Here is a 13279-nt window from a genome sequence, read left to right as displayed (position 1 = left end):
GCTACCAGCTGTGATAGTAACGAAGGGTAAACTCACTGGAATATGAAAGTTTGACAAGATTTATGTTTGCATATTTGTAAAGAGACTGTGGAGCACCAGGCATGGCTGATTATTCACTTGACAGGGCTGTCACAGCCTACTGAACCTGCTTTACGTTCCTGTAATATTCAACGTACGAGGAAGGAGCGGATTTATTTTTCAGGAGTAAAAGAGAGAAAGGGGGTGGGGGCAGGAGTCTGGTCATTTGGGGCGAGTGTTCTGAAGCAGTTAGACTAAATATTGCTTTGTTTAAAACACTGCCAACCCCAGGGAAGCGGATAAGAGTCGGTGCTCAGCATTTCCTCCCCACCTGCCTCGCTCCCCTCTCACACAGACAAACACGCAAGTGTCAGCAAGAGCCACCTCTCCGGGGCCTTCCCTCCAGCGCTCTCCTCGAGGTCCCCGCGATTGGTCCGGCAACACGCGCCTCCCTCCCCACGCCGCTGAGCGAGGCTCCCAGGGTACCTTCCCGATAAAGAAACCGGGCTGCAGTTTGGCTGCCAGCCCTTCACCCTCTCCGACAAGGCAGAAGCAGAGCAGCTTTGAACATCTGAGCTGCGCAAAGAAGGTCTAAACCTGCAGGATCTCCCCGTGGCTCTGTCACGCCAACCCACGGCATGCCTTTGGACTGGGATTAGCTTTCTCTGCAGCTGAGATTTGCACAGCTTTACTGCCTGCTTCCTCATCATTTCACATGCAGGAGATGGATTTTACTCACACTCCAGAAGCATCTTGGCTACAAGACCTAACAAATGAACAACAAGGGCCAGTTGAACGCGAGCAGAGAGCCTGGTCTTGCCTGCGCAGTGACATTTCTACAACCCAACAGAATGTGATACCGACTGGCAGCAAACACGGGCCCAGATTTGAGCTACGGCCGTGGTTTTCGCTGCTGGAAAAGGACTGCACCCAAACTTTCCCTGCCACATTCCTGCTGTGGCAGGAGACAAGGCTTTGCAGAGCAAGCAGAAGTGCTTGCAGCCACCACCAAGAAGCAAAACAATATATTAATTTGATTATTGAAGTCTTGCTTCAAGGGTAAAGGTAGCTAATCAGAATCCAGAGCGTTTCAACACAGGAAGGAGCCATCCCGGAGAGACCACAATTAACTCTTTGTTGCTCCTGGGGCACGTAAGCCCACGTTTTCCCTCCAGCCTTCACAAGGCCATCGGTCAGCCCACTGGAGAGCTGAGCTAGGCACCACTACAGCTCCAGCAGCCCCAAACCCCCAATATTCCAAAGGCAACGCTTGGCTCAGGCTGGGGACTTTGGGTCTTGCAACACAACAAAACAGCAGGGGCAAACAGGAGGCTTCTGCTTGTGCGCTTTAATTATCTTTCATTAAAAATAAGACTACTGACACACTGTAGCTTCAACACAGTCAAGCTCCATTTAGTGGCGCGTGCAATTACAGGCGCATTCTCTGACACAAGATCCCGGCTGCTCAGAGAGCCTCCCATTTTAAAAGCCTGAGTTGTGCTCCATCCTTCCATCTGCAGTTTCACTGCAGCCTCTCTCTCTCTCACACACACACACCATCACCACCACCCCCCTCCCCATTTTCTCCTCGATGGGAAGGCAGTGGGACCAGAGATGTGAAATTAGCATCGGATTTCTTTAGGAAAACATTTTAGCGTTACCCAGGGAAGGCAGATGGGGGAGAAATAGGAACATGAGAGTAGAAGGGGAGCTAAATAAAGAGCACTAGCGACTCCTGAGGGCAACGCGCAGGCTCGCCATGGTACTCACTCAGGCTGCCCAGCTGTCGAATGACATTTGCCAGGGTGATGTTGGTCATGCATTCCAGCTCGCTTCGAACGCTAGGCAACGTCTGACGGCACAGGTGCCTTGGCTCAATGTTCCTCGTTACTAACGGCATGGTGGACCTGCTTCAGGCACTGTTCTGAAAGATGAAAAACAACCCAAAAAAGAAACAGGAAAGGATTACTCAACCGCAAATTCCAGGCACACCAGAGCCATGGTGTTCGTTTTTCCTGCTCTCAAATGGCTTTATTTATAAGCCTCCTTTCCCCCCTCCCCACCCTTATAGAACTGGTTCATCAGAAATAAAGATCCTGCTGTTCCATGACTTGCAGTGACAGCAGCGCCCCACCAGCTCAGGTACAGAGGCAGAGATGGAAAACTACACATCTTCGCCCACACACAAGGTGCTGCTGGCATCACCGCAGCCGTTGTTCCCTTCCTACCCATCCGCCGCCTCTGAGCAGTCTCCTTCCTCCCGCGCTCAGGCACAGTGTCTTTGGTGACTCTTACAGGCTCTTCTTCAGAAATATTTTACACTCGCAATCAATAAGGTTTTGCTTAAACCAAGAGGAGGAAGACAGGAGATGCATAAAAAAAGCTCACAACAGCTTCTTCCAGTGCACCAAAGCACGCATGATGCCTCCCTCCTGGAGCAGCACAGAGCGAGCTCTCCTGAAACAACAGGAAGAGCTTGCAGCTGACCAGGAAACTTTCTGGTGACTGTTCCTTATCCTGCAGGCTGCACCCCTCTTCCCTTGGGAAATCCCGTGGGACTGAGGTTTACACTGGACCATTGTTTTTGTGCTACAGTTGAGGGAGCTCTCATCAGGATGCAGGGCTAGAGCGTGCTCAGAAAGAAGCAGAGCCGTACAACGGTCAGGACAAACTTCCAGTTCTTTCTTTAAAAAAAAATAATATTTTTTTTTTTTAAAAAAGAAGAAAACCTGAGCGTCCGGAAGTTATGCTTTGGACAGAAACAGAAAATGCTTTTATGTGCGGGTCAGTGCCTTGAACTTACAAAAAAATCTCCTTTGCTAACAGGCAAAAATGTTGAATCACACAGAGCATCACAGAATCGTTAGCGTTGGAAAAGACTTTTAATATCATCGAGTCCAATCATAAACCCAACGCTGCTAAGTCCACCACTGAACCACGTCCCTCAGCACCATATCTCCATGGCATTTAAATCCCTCCAGGGACGAAGACTCCACCACTTCCCTGGGCAGCCTCTGCCAGTGTTTGACAACACTTTCCAAAGCAACAAACGGCTCCCTCTCAGACTGTCCACCTCCAAGAGAGAGGAGGAATCTTGGGTGAACGCCCCAGAACAAGGAGCACAATACGTGCTTGAAATCACAGAATGGTTTTGGCTGGAAAAGGCCTTTCAGATCATCTACTCCAACCATCAATCCAGCCCTGCCAAGTCCACCACTAGACCATGTCCCCAAGTACGACATCTACTCATCTTTTAAACACCTCCAGGGAGGGTGACTCAACCACCTCCCTGGGCAGCCTCTTCCAGTGCTGATAACCCTTTCAGGAAAGAAATCTTTAAGACTAAGTGAAAGCAAATACATCCCAACTTCTTGATTAATTTAGAAGGGGAAAGAATCACTTTTCTAGGTCAGCTGAGGAAGAACCCAAGAGAAGCAGCCAGCTCCCATGTGATAGGCATGCTGATCTGCCCGGGCTGGGTGTAAAAATAAAACAGGAAGCTAACAGCTTGGGGAACATGGCTTCCTGTCACCAACAGCAAAAAAACCAGAACCATAAAAAATCAGCTGTTTGCTCTTGACTTTGAGCCACCCTTTGATAGTCTCTGTGGCAGCTGGCAGCTTATCTTTGAGGTCCAGGAGTCCTTCCTGGATGCTTTTCTATCAGGGTGTTAAGAGGAAGAAGTGGGCATTATCCCTCCTAATTACCTCACAAGCCAGATTTTGAATTGCTAAATTTGACCCATTAAGGCAGAGGAGTTCAAGAGCCGCAGCGTAGCGGGCACACGGATATCTCCCAGACAAGCAGATGTAGGATGCCATTTTGCAATGCCTCTACGTGAGGGATTTGGTGTGCTCGTCCCTGCACGAAAAAAAAAGACTCCCCAAAATCGAGAAGAAGAGGGGAGCGAGATCTGTGTCCAAATAAATAAAAGCAGGGATTCGGAGGGCTGAAGTCCGTGTTGTTCTTCACTGTGTCCAAACACTGCAGCAGCCATCAGTAACTGCTGGGATATTTAAAGAACAGGGTGAACTACGGAAGGACTCTGACCTTCGCTTCTAAATACCCCGTGTTTTATCGATTACAGCCCAAGCCCTACAATCTTCTGTCAGCTTTAGCACTTTATGCCAGACAAACTTTCCCAGCTCCCCCCAGACTGCAGTCTGCACCAAGAAGCAGCTTTCATAAACAAGGCAGCATTTGCAGGCTGCCTGCATCCAGCTTCTCTCCCCCGTGCTTCCCCAGGGCTCGGCCAGGGAGCACAGGCGGTGGGATCTGCAGAGCCCATCCACCAAACCCGCCTGGAAACCTTCCAAAGGGCAGGACAGACAGAAGGAAAACAGCAAGAGGACAAATAAGCCCGTAAAGGGGGAAGAGATGTGAGCACGTGTGTGTAAAAAGAGACAAATCACCCCAAAAGATGATGGGGATGCCAGGTCAGAGACCAGCAGCACTGATCTCTGCAAGTTTGGGGAGAACAGGGTAGAAAATGGAACGGTGCCCCAAATATAAAGGAAGGCTCAGAATACGCTGTCTCTACACAGCTCCCTCCCCAAAGCACGTTTTGAAAACAAAAGTGAGGAGTAGTGGTGAAAGTTGATCTTTTAAAGAAAAAATAAGAAAGGTAGAGCGCAAGTACATTGTGAATTTATGCTGGTATAAGACAGCAGTGATAAGGGCTAAGAAAAACACTCCCTTTCCAGCCTAGCTCAGCTGCCAGCCACCCCCACCCTCCCAGCACAGCCTGCCACACTCCACTGCAGAAGCAAGAGTTTCGCCCTCGTGATGGCTACGCCAGTGCTCCTCGCGCAGAGTACGGCACCATCGCTTCTTCCCAAGGCAACAGGGACGGCTCTGCTGCCCTGCTGTTGCTCCCAACACCAGGGAAACTAAAAGAGAGGATTAACTCCTCAGAGCAGCAGAGATGCTCCAGAGCAGCAGGGCAGGGAGAAAAGGACGGGCTGTGGACAACCACCCTTCTGCTCTCCCTGCAGCCTCTGGGATAAGTGGCATTTCAAAGCAAAATTCCCTCTCCTCTGAGCGGAAGGACAAGGAGTTTCAAGGTTGCAGACATTTTTGTAGGGTGGAGGCAGGCAGATAGGAAATCTGGGACCTACACGAGCAGAGCTTGGTGCCAGCATTAGTGAAAAGAGCAGGAGATGTCCGCACAAGAAGGCACTTGGCTGTTAGAGCTTGGTTTTCCCCAGGAGTCTTTGGAGGGCAGGTATGGAGATAACAGCTAATGGGCTCCTGAAAAACCTTCATGCCTCATGAGTAGGTGGGACAAAGATTAATAGTATGGACTGGGAAGTAAGTGGCGTATTTCAAAAGCAGCAGTGAGGAGGGGCAGAAAATCAAGCCTGGAGAAGGAACAAGGTATGAGAGCAGAGGGAGGAGGAAGCAAACCACCGGAGACAGCACAATGCTTACAGCTGGGGGCAGGGAAGAAACAGCATATGAAACCAGGAAGGGACAGACCTAAAAAAGCTTTCCAGGAGTCTCTTGCTTTTAAGAGAGTCATTAGGAAGCCGACTGACAGTGTGCTAGCAGCAAGGGCCATCCAGACTCGCTTTACTTTCAGTGGTCAGGGCATGACAGCGCAGCAGTTTTCCACCCCAGCTAGCCAGACTGGTCATCGGGCATTAGTCACTGTCACCCAACTACCGAACGCCATACATTATAACTAAATCCTACCATTCAGAGTAAGTCAAACGGATTGCGAGGCTAAAAATCCTTCTCTTTGGGGCAAAGATAAGCATTTCCACTTGCCTGTTAATCAGATCTGTTTTAATACTAAAGTTTGGGGTGCGGATGCTGTTTTTAAGAAGAATGGCACGCCACAGGCACAGAGGATCTGCCCCAATCCTGCTGTAACGGGAGAAGAGAGGGAGCATGCTGAAAGGAAACCACCTCTTCAGAAACACAAACCTGTCCGCAACAGATTCCTAATGAATATGGAAAAAAAAGGACAAATTGAAACACAGTGCCAGCTCTCTGAGGAGAGAAGTGAAGGGACCTTTGCTGGTTGGGCTGGTGCTGAATCCGGTCGTGTGCCAAATCCACAAACACCGCTGCATCAATTGCGTTCAAAATACCCATCTTCCTAACCATCATGCTTCATACCTTCTTAAAAGCAAGAAGTAAGGGCTTTTCTTATGCTAACGCATGATTTTTCTCTCCCTTTTGAATTGAAACCTTCCTACCTGCTCATGGCAAGCCCCTCCTCTGAGGTCTCCAAGTCACGGCTTGAATCAAAGGTGGCAGTGACTAAAAGACAAACCATCTGAAAAACCCAGCTTCGCCCCCTAGCTCTTTTCCCCTCGCCTCCCTGCAGCTGTACGTTGCCCCACCTCCAGCTGGGCATTGCCAGAATTCCTCATAATTTCCCCTCTCCCAAAATGCTTACGCACGCGTTGCCGAGCCCTGGCCTGCTCCACGCCGGCCCAGAAAAAGTTTGCTGAGCACGACAAAAGCCCTGGAAGCTGAGCTCACCGCTCCTACATTCCTACTGATCTTCTAGCCACAACTGGCACCTCGTTTCCAGGATTCACCGAGCTTTTGCTTCCCATCGCCCTTCCTATCAACTCCTGCGGTTTCTCATTGCGCTCATGGTGGTCTCGGACTTCTGGTCCTTGTCTCTAGGAAAACAGGATCCATGCATAGTGCTTCTTATAGAATCACTGAGGTTGGAAAAGACCTCTAAGTTCATCCAGTCCAACCATCAGCCCAACCCCACCAAGCCTATTAAACCATGACCGAAAGTACCACATCTACATATTTTTTTAACCCCTCCAGGCATGGAGACTCCACCACTGCCCTGGGCAGCCTCTGCTGGAGCTTCACCACTCTTTCAGTAAAGAAATTTCTCCTAATACCCAATCTAAACCTCCCCGGCGCAACATGAGGCCATTTCCTCTCATTCTATTCCTTGTTACTTGGGAGAAGAGCCCAGCACCCACCTGGCTCCAACCTCCTTTCAGGGAGCTGCAGAGAGCGATGAGGTCTCCCCTCAGCCTCCTCTTCTCCAGGCTCAACAGCCCCGGGTCCCTCAGCCACCCCTCATAACCCTTGTGCTCCAGATGCTTCACCATCTCGGTTCTTTCACAGTTGCTGATCGAAGACTCCATGCCCTCCACAATCAGCTCTCACTTTGCATGCCTTGCTCATCAGTTTTTGAGTGGATTCTGACTTTGGTAAATACTCTTGGGGTGCTGGGGAACGAGCATGGCGCAACACAGGCCCGTAAAGGGGAAAAAATAAATGAAACTTGCAATTTTTGTCTTTCCAAACACAGCATTTGGAGCAAAGCATGAGGTAAATGCAAGAGGAGCATGTTGCTCTAAGCTTTCTTATCAGCAAGTCACTGACCGCTCTCCCCATGAGCTCCGCTGTAGCAGATCACTCAGGAATCCCAGTTCTGGATTAGAATCAACTACAACTGGTTTGTTTCAAACAAGAACCGCCAGTCTATAAACCCCTCACACAAAGCTGCATCTTATTGACTATTTTTAATAAAGAGGGTTGGCACAGATGAATTGGACAATTGTTATGAGCAATAAAGGAGACAGACTTTGATTACAAGTGCTGAGGAGCAACACAGGGGCATTTTAGGATTGAGTATTTGCTTTCCAACGCTGAGTTCTGTCAACTGAAAACAGCAACTCGGAGCAAATACTCCTTAACAAGCAGTTTGGAGCAGAGCAGAAAACAGCACTGCACAGCAAGAGAGGAACCAGACACTTTTTTTTTTTTTTTGTACAGCAGATAGCACAGTCAACCCCGTGATGCAGAGGAGAAGGCAGGCAGGGCTACAAGGTGAGACGTGCGTATGCAATGCACACAAAGAGCTGTAAACAGCTGAGGTGGAGGGAGAGATCTGGCAAGGCTCTTCTCCCTGGTATTTGACCAGCTAGCATAGCATTACTGGGAGTCACCTGGGTAATTCCCCACTCAATGTGACACACAACCTCCTGGATCAGGGACCATCTGCAAATAAATCTGGACCCCAGCAGCGATATCATCTGTCATAGTGTCTGGTGTAGCACAAAGCACCTAAGGAGGGCAAAGCACATTTTTGGGGAAGAGGAGGGAAATTAGGCTTGATTTTCAAGTACGTCAGGGTGACCAATCACCCTGCCCTCACCAGGGCTTAGAAAATCCTTTGCCTGGACACAAACAAGGAGCATAGTCAAGGAGACCAAGCCTGCAGCTAAGCGCCTTGGAGAGCAGCCTTTAGGAGTGCCCATCGGGGGATTAGACACACCAGCAGGTTTGGGAATGAGGGAGGAAGGAGATAATCAGATCTGAAATTCCCATCAGTATGAAATGAGACTTAACTCAGTGGCTTGCCAACGCAGACTGACTGTTCTTTCTAATGTCTGTGACAACTCTGCTTCAAATTTCAAGCTTCTCTCAGCAGTAACTACTCCCCCATGTAGCTGTAATGGCCAGAAAGAGACTGGCTTTTATGTAACCCCAAAAGACTTGCAGAAAGGGAAGCAGCAGCCACACACACACACACACACACACAGAGAACTGAAAAAAACACCTCAGCAGAAGGCTGTGCTGAGTGCTCAGGGCTATATCCAAGCTCACAATGCAGCCACAGAGAAGTGGGATGCAGCAATCAGAAATGCTACAGTTCCACACTCAGAGAGAGACCTAGCAATCAGTGCTGCATCCGAGCAATAGGGAGCGAAATTATAGAGCAAACTGCCATGTGATGCCACAAACTACTCCATCCCGCCAGCTGTAACAAGTATTCATTCCCAAAAAACGCGTCAGAAGCTCATCTGTCATTAACAGCCCAGCCTGCCAGCAGCTGAGCAGGAGTCAGTGCTGAAGGGCAGCTGCAGGGCTGCTTCCTCTCATAGTGGGCTTTTCTCCCCCAAACCCATGGGTAAAAACCCCTGGATGCCAGGGAAAACGCTGCTCATCATCTCTTACCAGCAGCTACGATGGGAAGCACAGGCTGTGTTTTCACCTAGCATCACACAAAAGCCTTCCTGAAGCAGGATCTACCCAGGGCCTTCAGGAGAACACACTTAGCTGATCACAAACACACATAGCTCCTCTGTATACTAATAACCCCCATCAATCACCAGCTCCAGAACTTCCCAGATTACGATCTGCTGGCATTACAAAAGAGCTGTTTCGGCAACAGTGTGGGGCAAGAGCAGCGCTGCCCATTTCCACAGCGATGTTCCGACACTAGGAAATGTCAGCCCTGATCTCACACAACAACGACGCATTGTACAGCGCACCGTGGAGTCCTTGAGACAACAAACATCCAGCCCGCTCAGTTCCCAGAGTGAAAACACCCTATTTTTCCCCATCCCTCCCCTGTCTGTGTCCCCCCCTCCCAGTCTGCTGGCTCTGAAAAATGTGAAAGAGGCTCAGAAAGCCATTTTCTGCGTGGTTTTTTTTTTTTTTTTTTGGTCTGGCTCACACATTATCATCATCATTTACTGCCCTCAAGGGGATTGCACAGGTGTGACTGAAAATTTGGCTCTTCCTTTTAAACTTTTGTTATCAGCTTTACTGAAGATGATCTTGCTGGAATAAATGCCAGCCTGCTCTCCTGGAGAGGGACTCGCTGAAAGCTGCTGGCAGAAAGCAAGCTGGGGGTGGAAGGAAGGGGGTGTCACTAATGGAGAACATACAGATCCTCCCCAGCTTCTGCTGGAGCGCGAATACAGCCAGCAGTTTGACCTAGACGTTCTTTTTATTCCTAAAAGAACCACACACCATTGCCCTAATTAATGTTTCCATTCATTTAGCTGCAATACAAGTTAAACAAATAGGGTCACCCGGTGTTCCTGTCAATGCCTGACTAGGATACAGGCAGAACAAACGCATTTAAATAAAACTCTAGAAGAGATGTGACAAGAGAAAGGCAGTTTAGCTCAATTAAAGAGAGCTGTCACAGGGATTTGATTCTCAGAATACAGAACTATTGATTAAACAGGAAATAAAGCCCCAAAACAGAAAGGTTTCAAGGTCTTTGCTGGGAGGATATACATCAGGGGAGAGGCAGGGCTCCTTCAGTGCCAGGAGAGCTCTGGCTTTGTTGCTTCCTAGGAAACAGGAACAGCAAAGGGAGCAGAACGCTTTCTGTTAAACCTGTGAATAATTTTGGCAGGGATACAGGGTCAGTGATAATACAGAACAGCCTCACAAGCTTCAACCAACAGGTAGCTCTGGAGAACTCACGTACAGAGAACCCACCACAGGTTCTGTTTTCAGAAGAATGCTGGTCAGCGGGAAGCAGGTCTGCAACTGCAGCCGGTCTGAGACCAAACTACTGTCCAAAGTCACAGAATCATAAAATCACTATGCTGGAAAAGACCTCCTAGATGGCTGGAAAAGCCCGCCTACATCATCCAGTACAACCATTCTTATCAATCACTAAACCACATCCGTGAGTGCCTCATCTACCAGTCTTAAATACCTCCAGGGGTGGTGATTCAACCACTTCCCTGGGGCAGCCTGTTCCAGTGCCTGATGACCCTTTTGGTTAAAAGATTTTTCCTAACGTCAAATCTGAACCTCTCCTCGTGCAGCTTGAGGCCATTCCCTCTTGTCCTGTCACCTGGGAGAAGAGCCCAGCTGCCTCCTCTCTACAACCTCCTTTCAGGTAGTTGGAGAGAGCGATAAGGTCTCCTCTCAGCCTCCTCTTCTCTAGGATAAACACCCGCAGCTCTCTCAGCTGCTCCTCATAAGGCCTGTTCTCCAGCCCCTTCACCAGGTTTGTTGCTCTTCTCTGAACCATTCCAGGAATCAGCCCCAACCTGTCCCAGGAGGTGGATCCCCTGAGCAGTCACAGCAACCCAAAAGAGAGATGTCTGTGAAAAGGAGCTGCCTCTCTGCCCTCCAAACCAGTCCTTAAAGGTCAAGGTTGAGGAGCTTTAGAGAAGTTTAGACAAGACCTTAGAAAGAAGTGTTTTCCTGTGACGGTGGGGAGGCCCTGGCCCAGGCTGCCCAGAGAAATCGTGGCTGCCCCATCCTTGGAGGTGTTCAAGGCCAGGTTGGAAGGGGCTCTGAGTAACCTGGTCCAGTGGGAGGTGTCCCTTCCCATGGCAGGGGGGTTGGAACTGGATGGGCTTTGAGGTCCCTTCCAACCCAAACCACTCCATGATTCTACGATTCTCTCAGTCCAGACAAAATGAGCTCTAGATAAAAATCACAAGATTTTATTTTCCAAGCCGTGAAGCCTGTAAAAGTACCGAATCCACTTCTAAAGGTCTTGACTAGAAGACGTGCCATTTAGGCGGCAAGAGAAGCAGGATCATTCCCAGCAGCTTCATTTGGAGAGACTGCAGGTACCAACCCTCAGGCCGGCGCTGCGGGGATGCCGGCACAGAACCACAGGCCAACTTCTGCAAATGGTGCGCGGCTGCTAACGCAAACACGGCTGAATCGCTCATTCCCGAGCTGAATTACTGCTAATGAGGATAGCGTGTTTTCTTCCTCTCCTTCACACCAGCCTCCTCCAGCAAGAGGAAAGGCTTGTGCCTGTTAGCTCTAACAAAAGCGCTTGGTGCAAAGCGCAGCCCTCACAATACATCAGCACATTTTCATTCTGGGGCAGCGCTCGGTAATTAATACGGAAGGAGAGGGTGTGGTTTTTTTTCTCTCTAAATGACTTATTCCTGAAGTCTGAACATATTTTAACCTTCCTTTTCAGCAGATAAACTCTGTCTCATTTGCAGCTAAGCTCAGCCTCCCCTCCTTTAACACACACTAAACTATTTTGATTAATGAAAGAGTGGGAACAAACCAGTTCCAAGTGTTTTCTATACAGCTCAACTGCTCTTTCAGTTTCCACTCACGCCTAGATAATTATATCACAGCTCTGAGTGCCCCCACCCTTCTGCTGCACTTGGGGAATACTGGAAAGATAAGTCTTTTCTTAATTATTAAATGTAAATAGCTCATTAAATATAATCCAATTACTTTAATTGTAAGAAAAAGGAAGTAATTACAATATGTACATGTATTCTTGCCTGAACGGTTTTAGTATCTTAAATGAATCTTTGCAGCATTAATATTTTAAGTTAACCTTTGACAGGAGGTGGGGGGGAAAAAGCCACCAACTCCCTGATATTTTCCAGAAGTGTTATATCTGCTGGGATTTCTGTCACAAAAAAACAACAGAACAGCCTTGAGCATCTGAATTAAAATGGTTTATGAACAGCGTCTTAATATAGTCAGAATAACACATGGCTTTTCTATTGCAGAGGGGAAATAAGTTACACATGATACCACGTTAAGGCATCTCAGGAGTCGAGCGAGATGGAAGAAAGGCAGCGGTGGGCACTACAACTTGGCAGAACAGACAGGTCCCCACCCCACCAGGACCAAAAGCCACCACATACCTGGGGTTTTCCAGGCAGTTCTTCCCCACGCCTACGGTTTATCCTGGAGATGGGTGGGAAAAGGAAGCGGGGCTGATGGAGAAGGGCTCTGCCTCGTATCTGGGATCGCCCAGTTCTTCCATAGAGGCGCCCCCCCAGAAACACCGGATCTGGTTTTTTGTGCATACACAAGGCATCTGTGCAACGTACAGGCACAGCGCAGGATCCCAAGCTGCCATTTGGGATTTGCAGGCAGAGCTGCAGGAAGCTGTGAGTAGCAGTCTTCTGGTTTTGCTCAACAGCATGACAATCCTTGGACTCACTTTCTCCATCCGCGCAGCCAGCGGGACTGAACAGCAGACTTCAGCAAGGCCCCACGGTTTCAATCAGCCCCCTTGGTCTGACAGAGCAGGGTCAGATTTCAGCTTGGTGACAGATGCCTGGGTAATCTCCTTGGGACAGTCAGAAAAACACTCTTTTCAAGCTGCAGTTGTTTCCATTTTGCATGTTCCAAGCCCAGCAGTGATCTCACCTTATGTAATCTACAGCACAAACTCCAGGCTCTGCACCATGCAAAATTATTTCCCTGTTTGAAACTATCACATTATTGAACCAAACTTTTTGGCAGAAGAGAGATTAGACCGTATTAGGGATGCTAAAGATGCAAGTCTTTCTATCAAAGCTCACCACAAGGTCCATAATAAGCTGCTTTATAGAAAAGTCTCATGTGAAGCCAGACCCTAGATGTAACCTCCACGATACAACACTGAATCCTCAATAGCAACCCAAAGGCTATTTTATATAAGTTAATTACACACGTTTTTAATTTACCCTCCAAAAGGAAAGCAGACACTTATTTCATGCTGCCCTGAACAGAAGGTAAAGGTTTTACACAAGCTGTGTTT

The 13279-nt window shown here is 48.7% G+C and overlaps 1 protein-coding gene across 1 annotated transcript in view; it reads right to left on the bottom strand.

Moving 5' to 3' along the window:
- WASF2 (WASP family member 2) overlaps positions 1-13279 on the bottom strand; it is a 36782-nt gene that overhangs the window by 15202 nt on the left and 8301 nt on the right. The window contains exon 2 of the mRNA XM_069875557.1: positions 1789-1942. Within this exon, the coding sequence (XP_069731658.1) occupies positions 1789-1918 (130 nt within the window). The 5' untranslated portion in view covers positions 1919-1942. The remainder of the gene's footprint in view (positions 1-1788; positions 1943-13279) is intronic.

This window comes from Phaenicophaeus curvirostris, chromosome 23, assembly GCF_032191515.1.
Source record: "Phaenicophaeus curvirostris isolate KB17595 chromosome 23, BPBGC_Pcur_1.0, whole genome shotgun sequence".
Taxonomy (NCBI): domain Eukaryota; kingdom Metazoa; phylum Chordata; class Aves; order Cuculiformes; family Cuculidae; genus Phaenicophaeus; species Phaenicophaeus curvirostris.
Note: the sequence above shows the minus strand (reverse complement) of the source record. Positions and strands in the feature narration are given on the sequence as shown.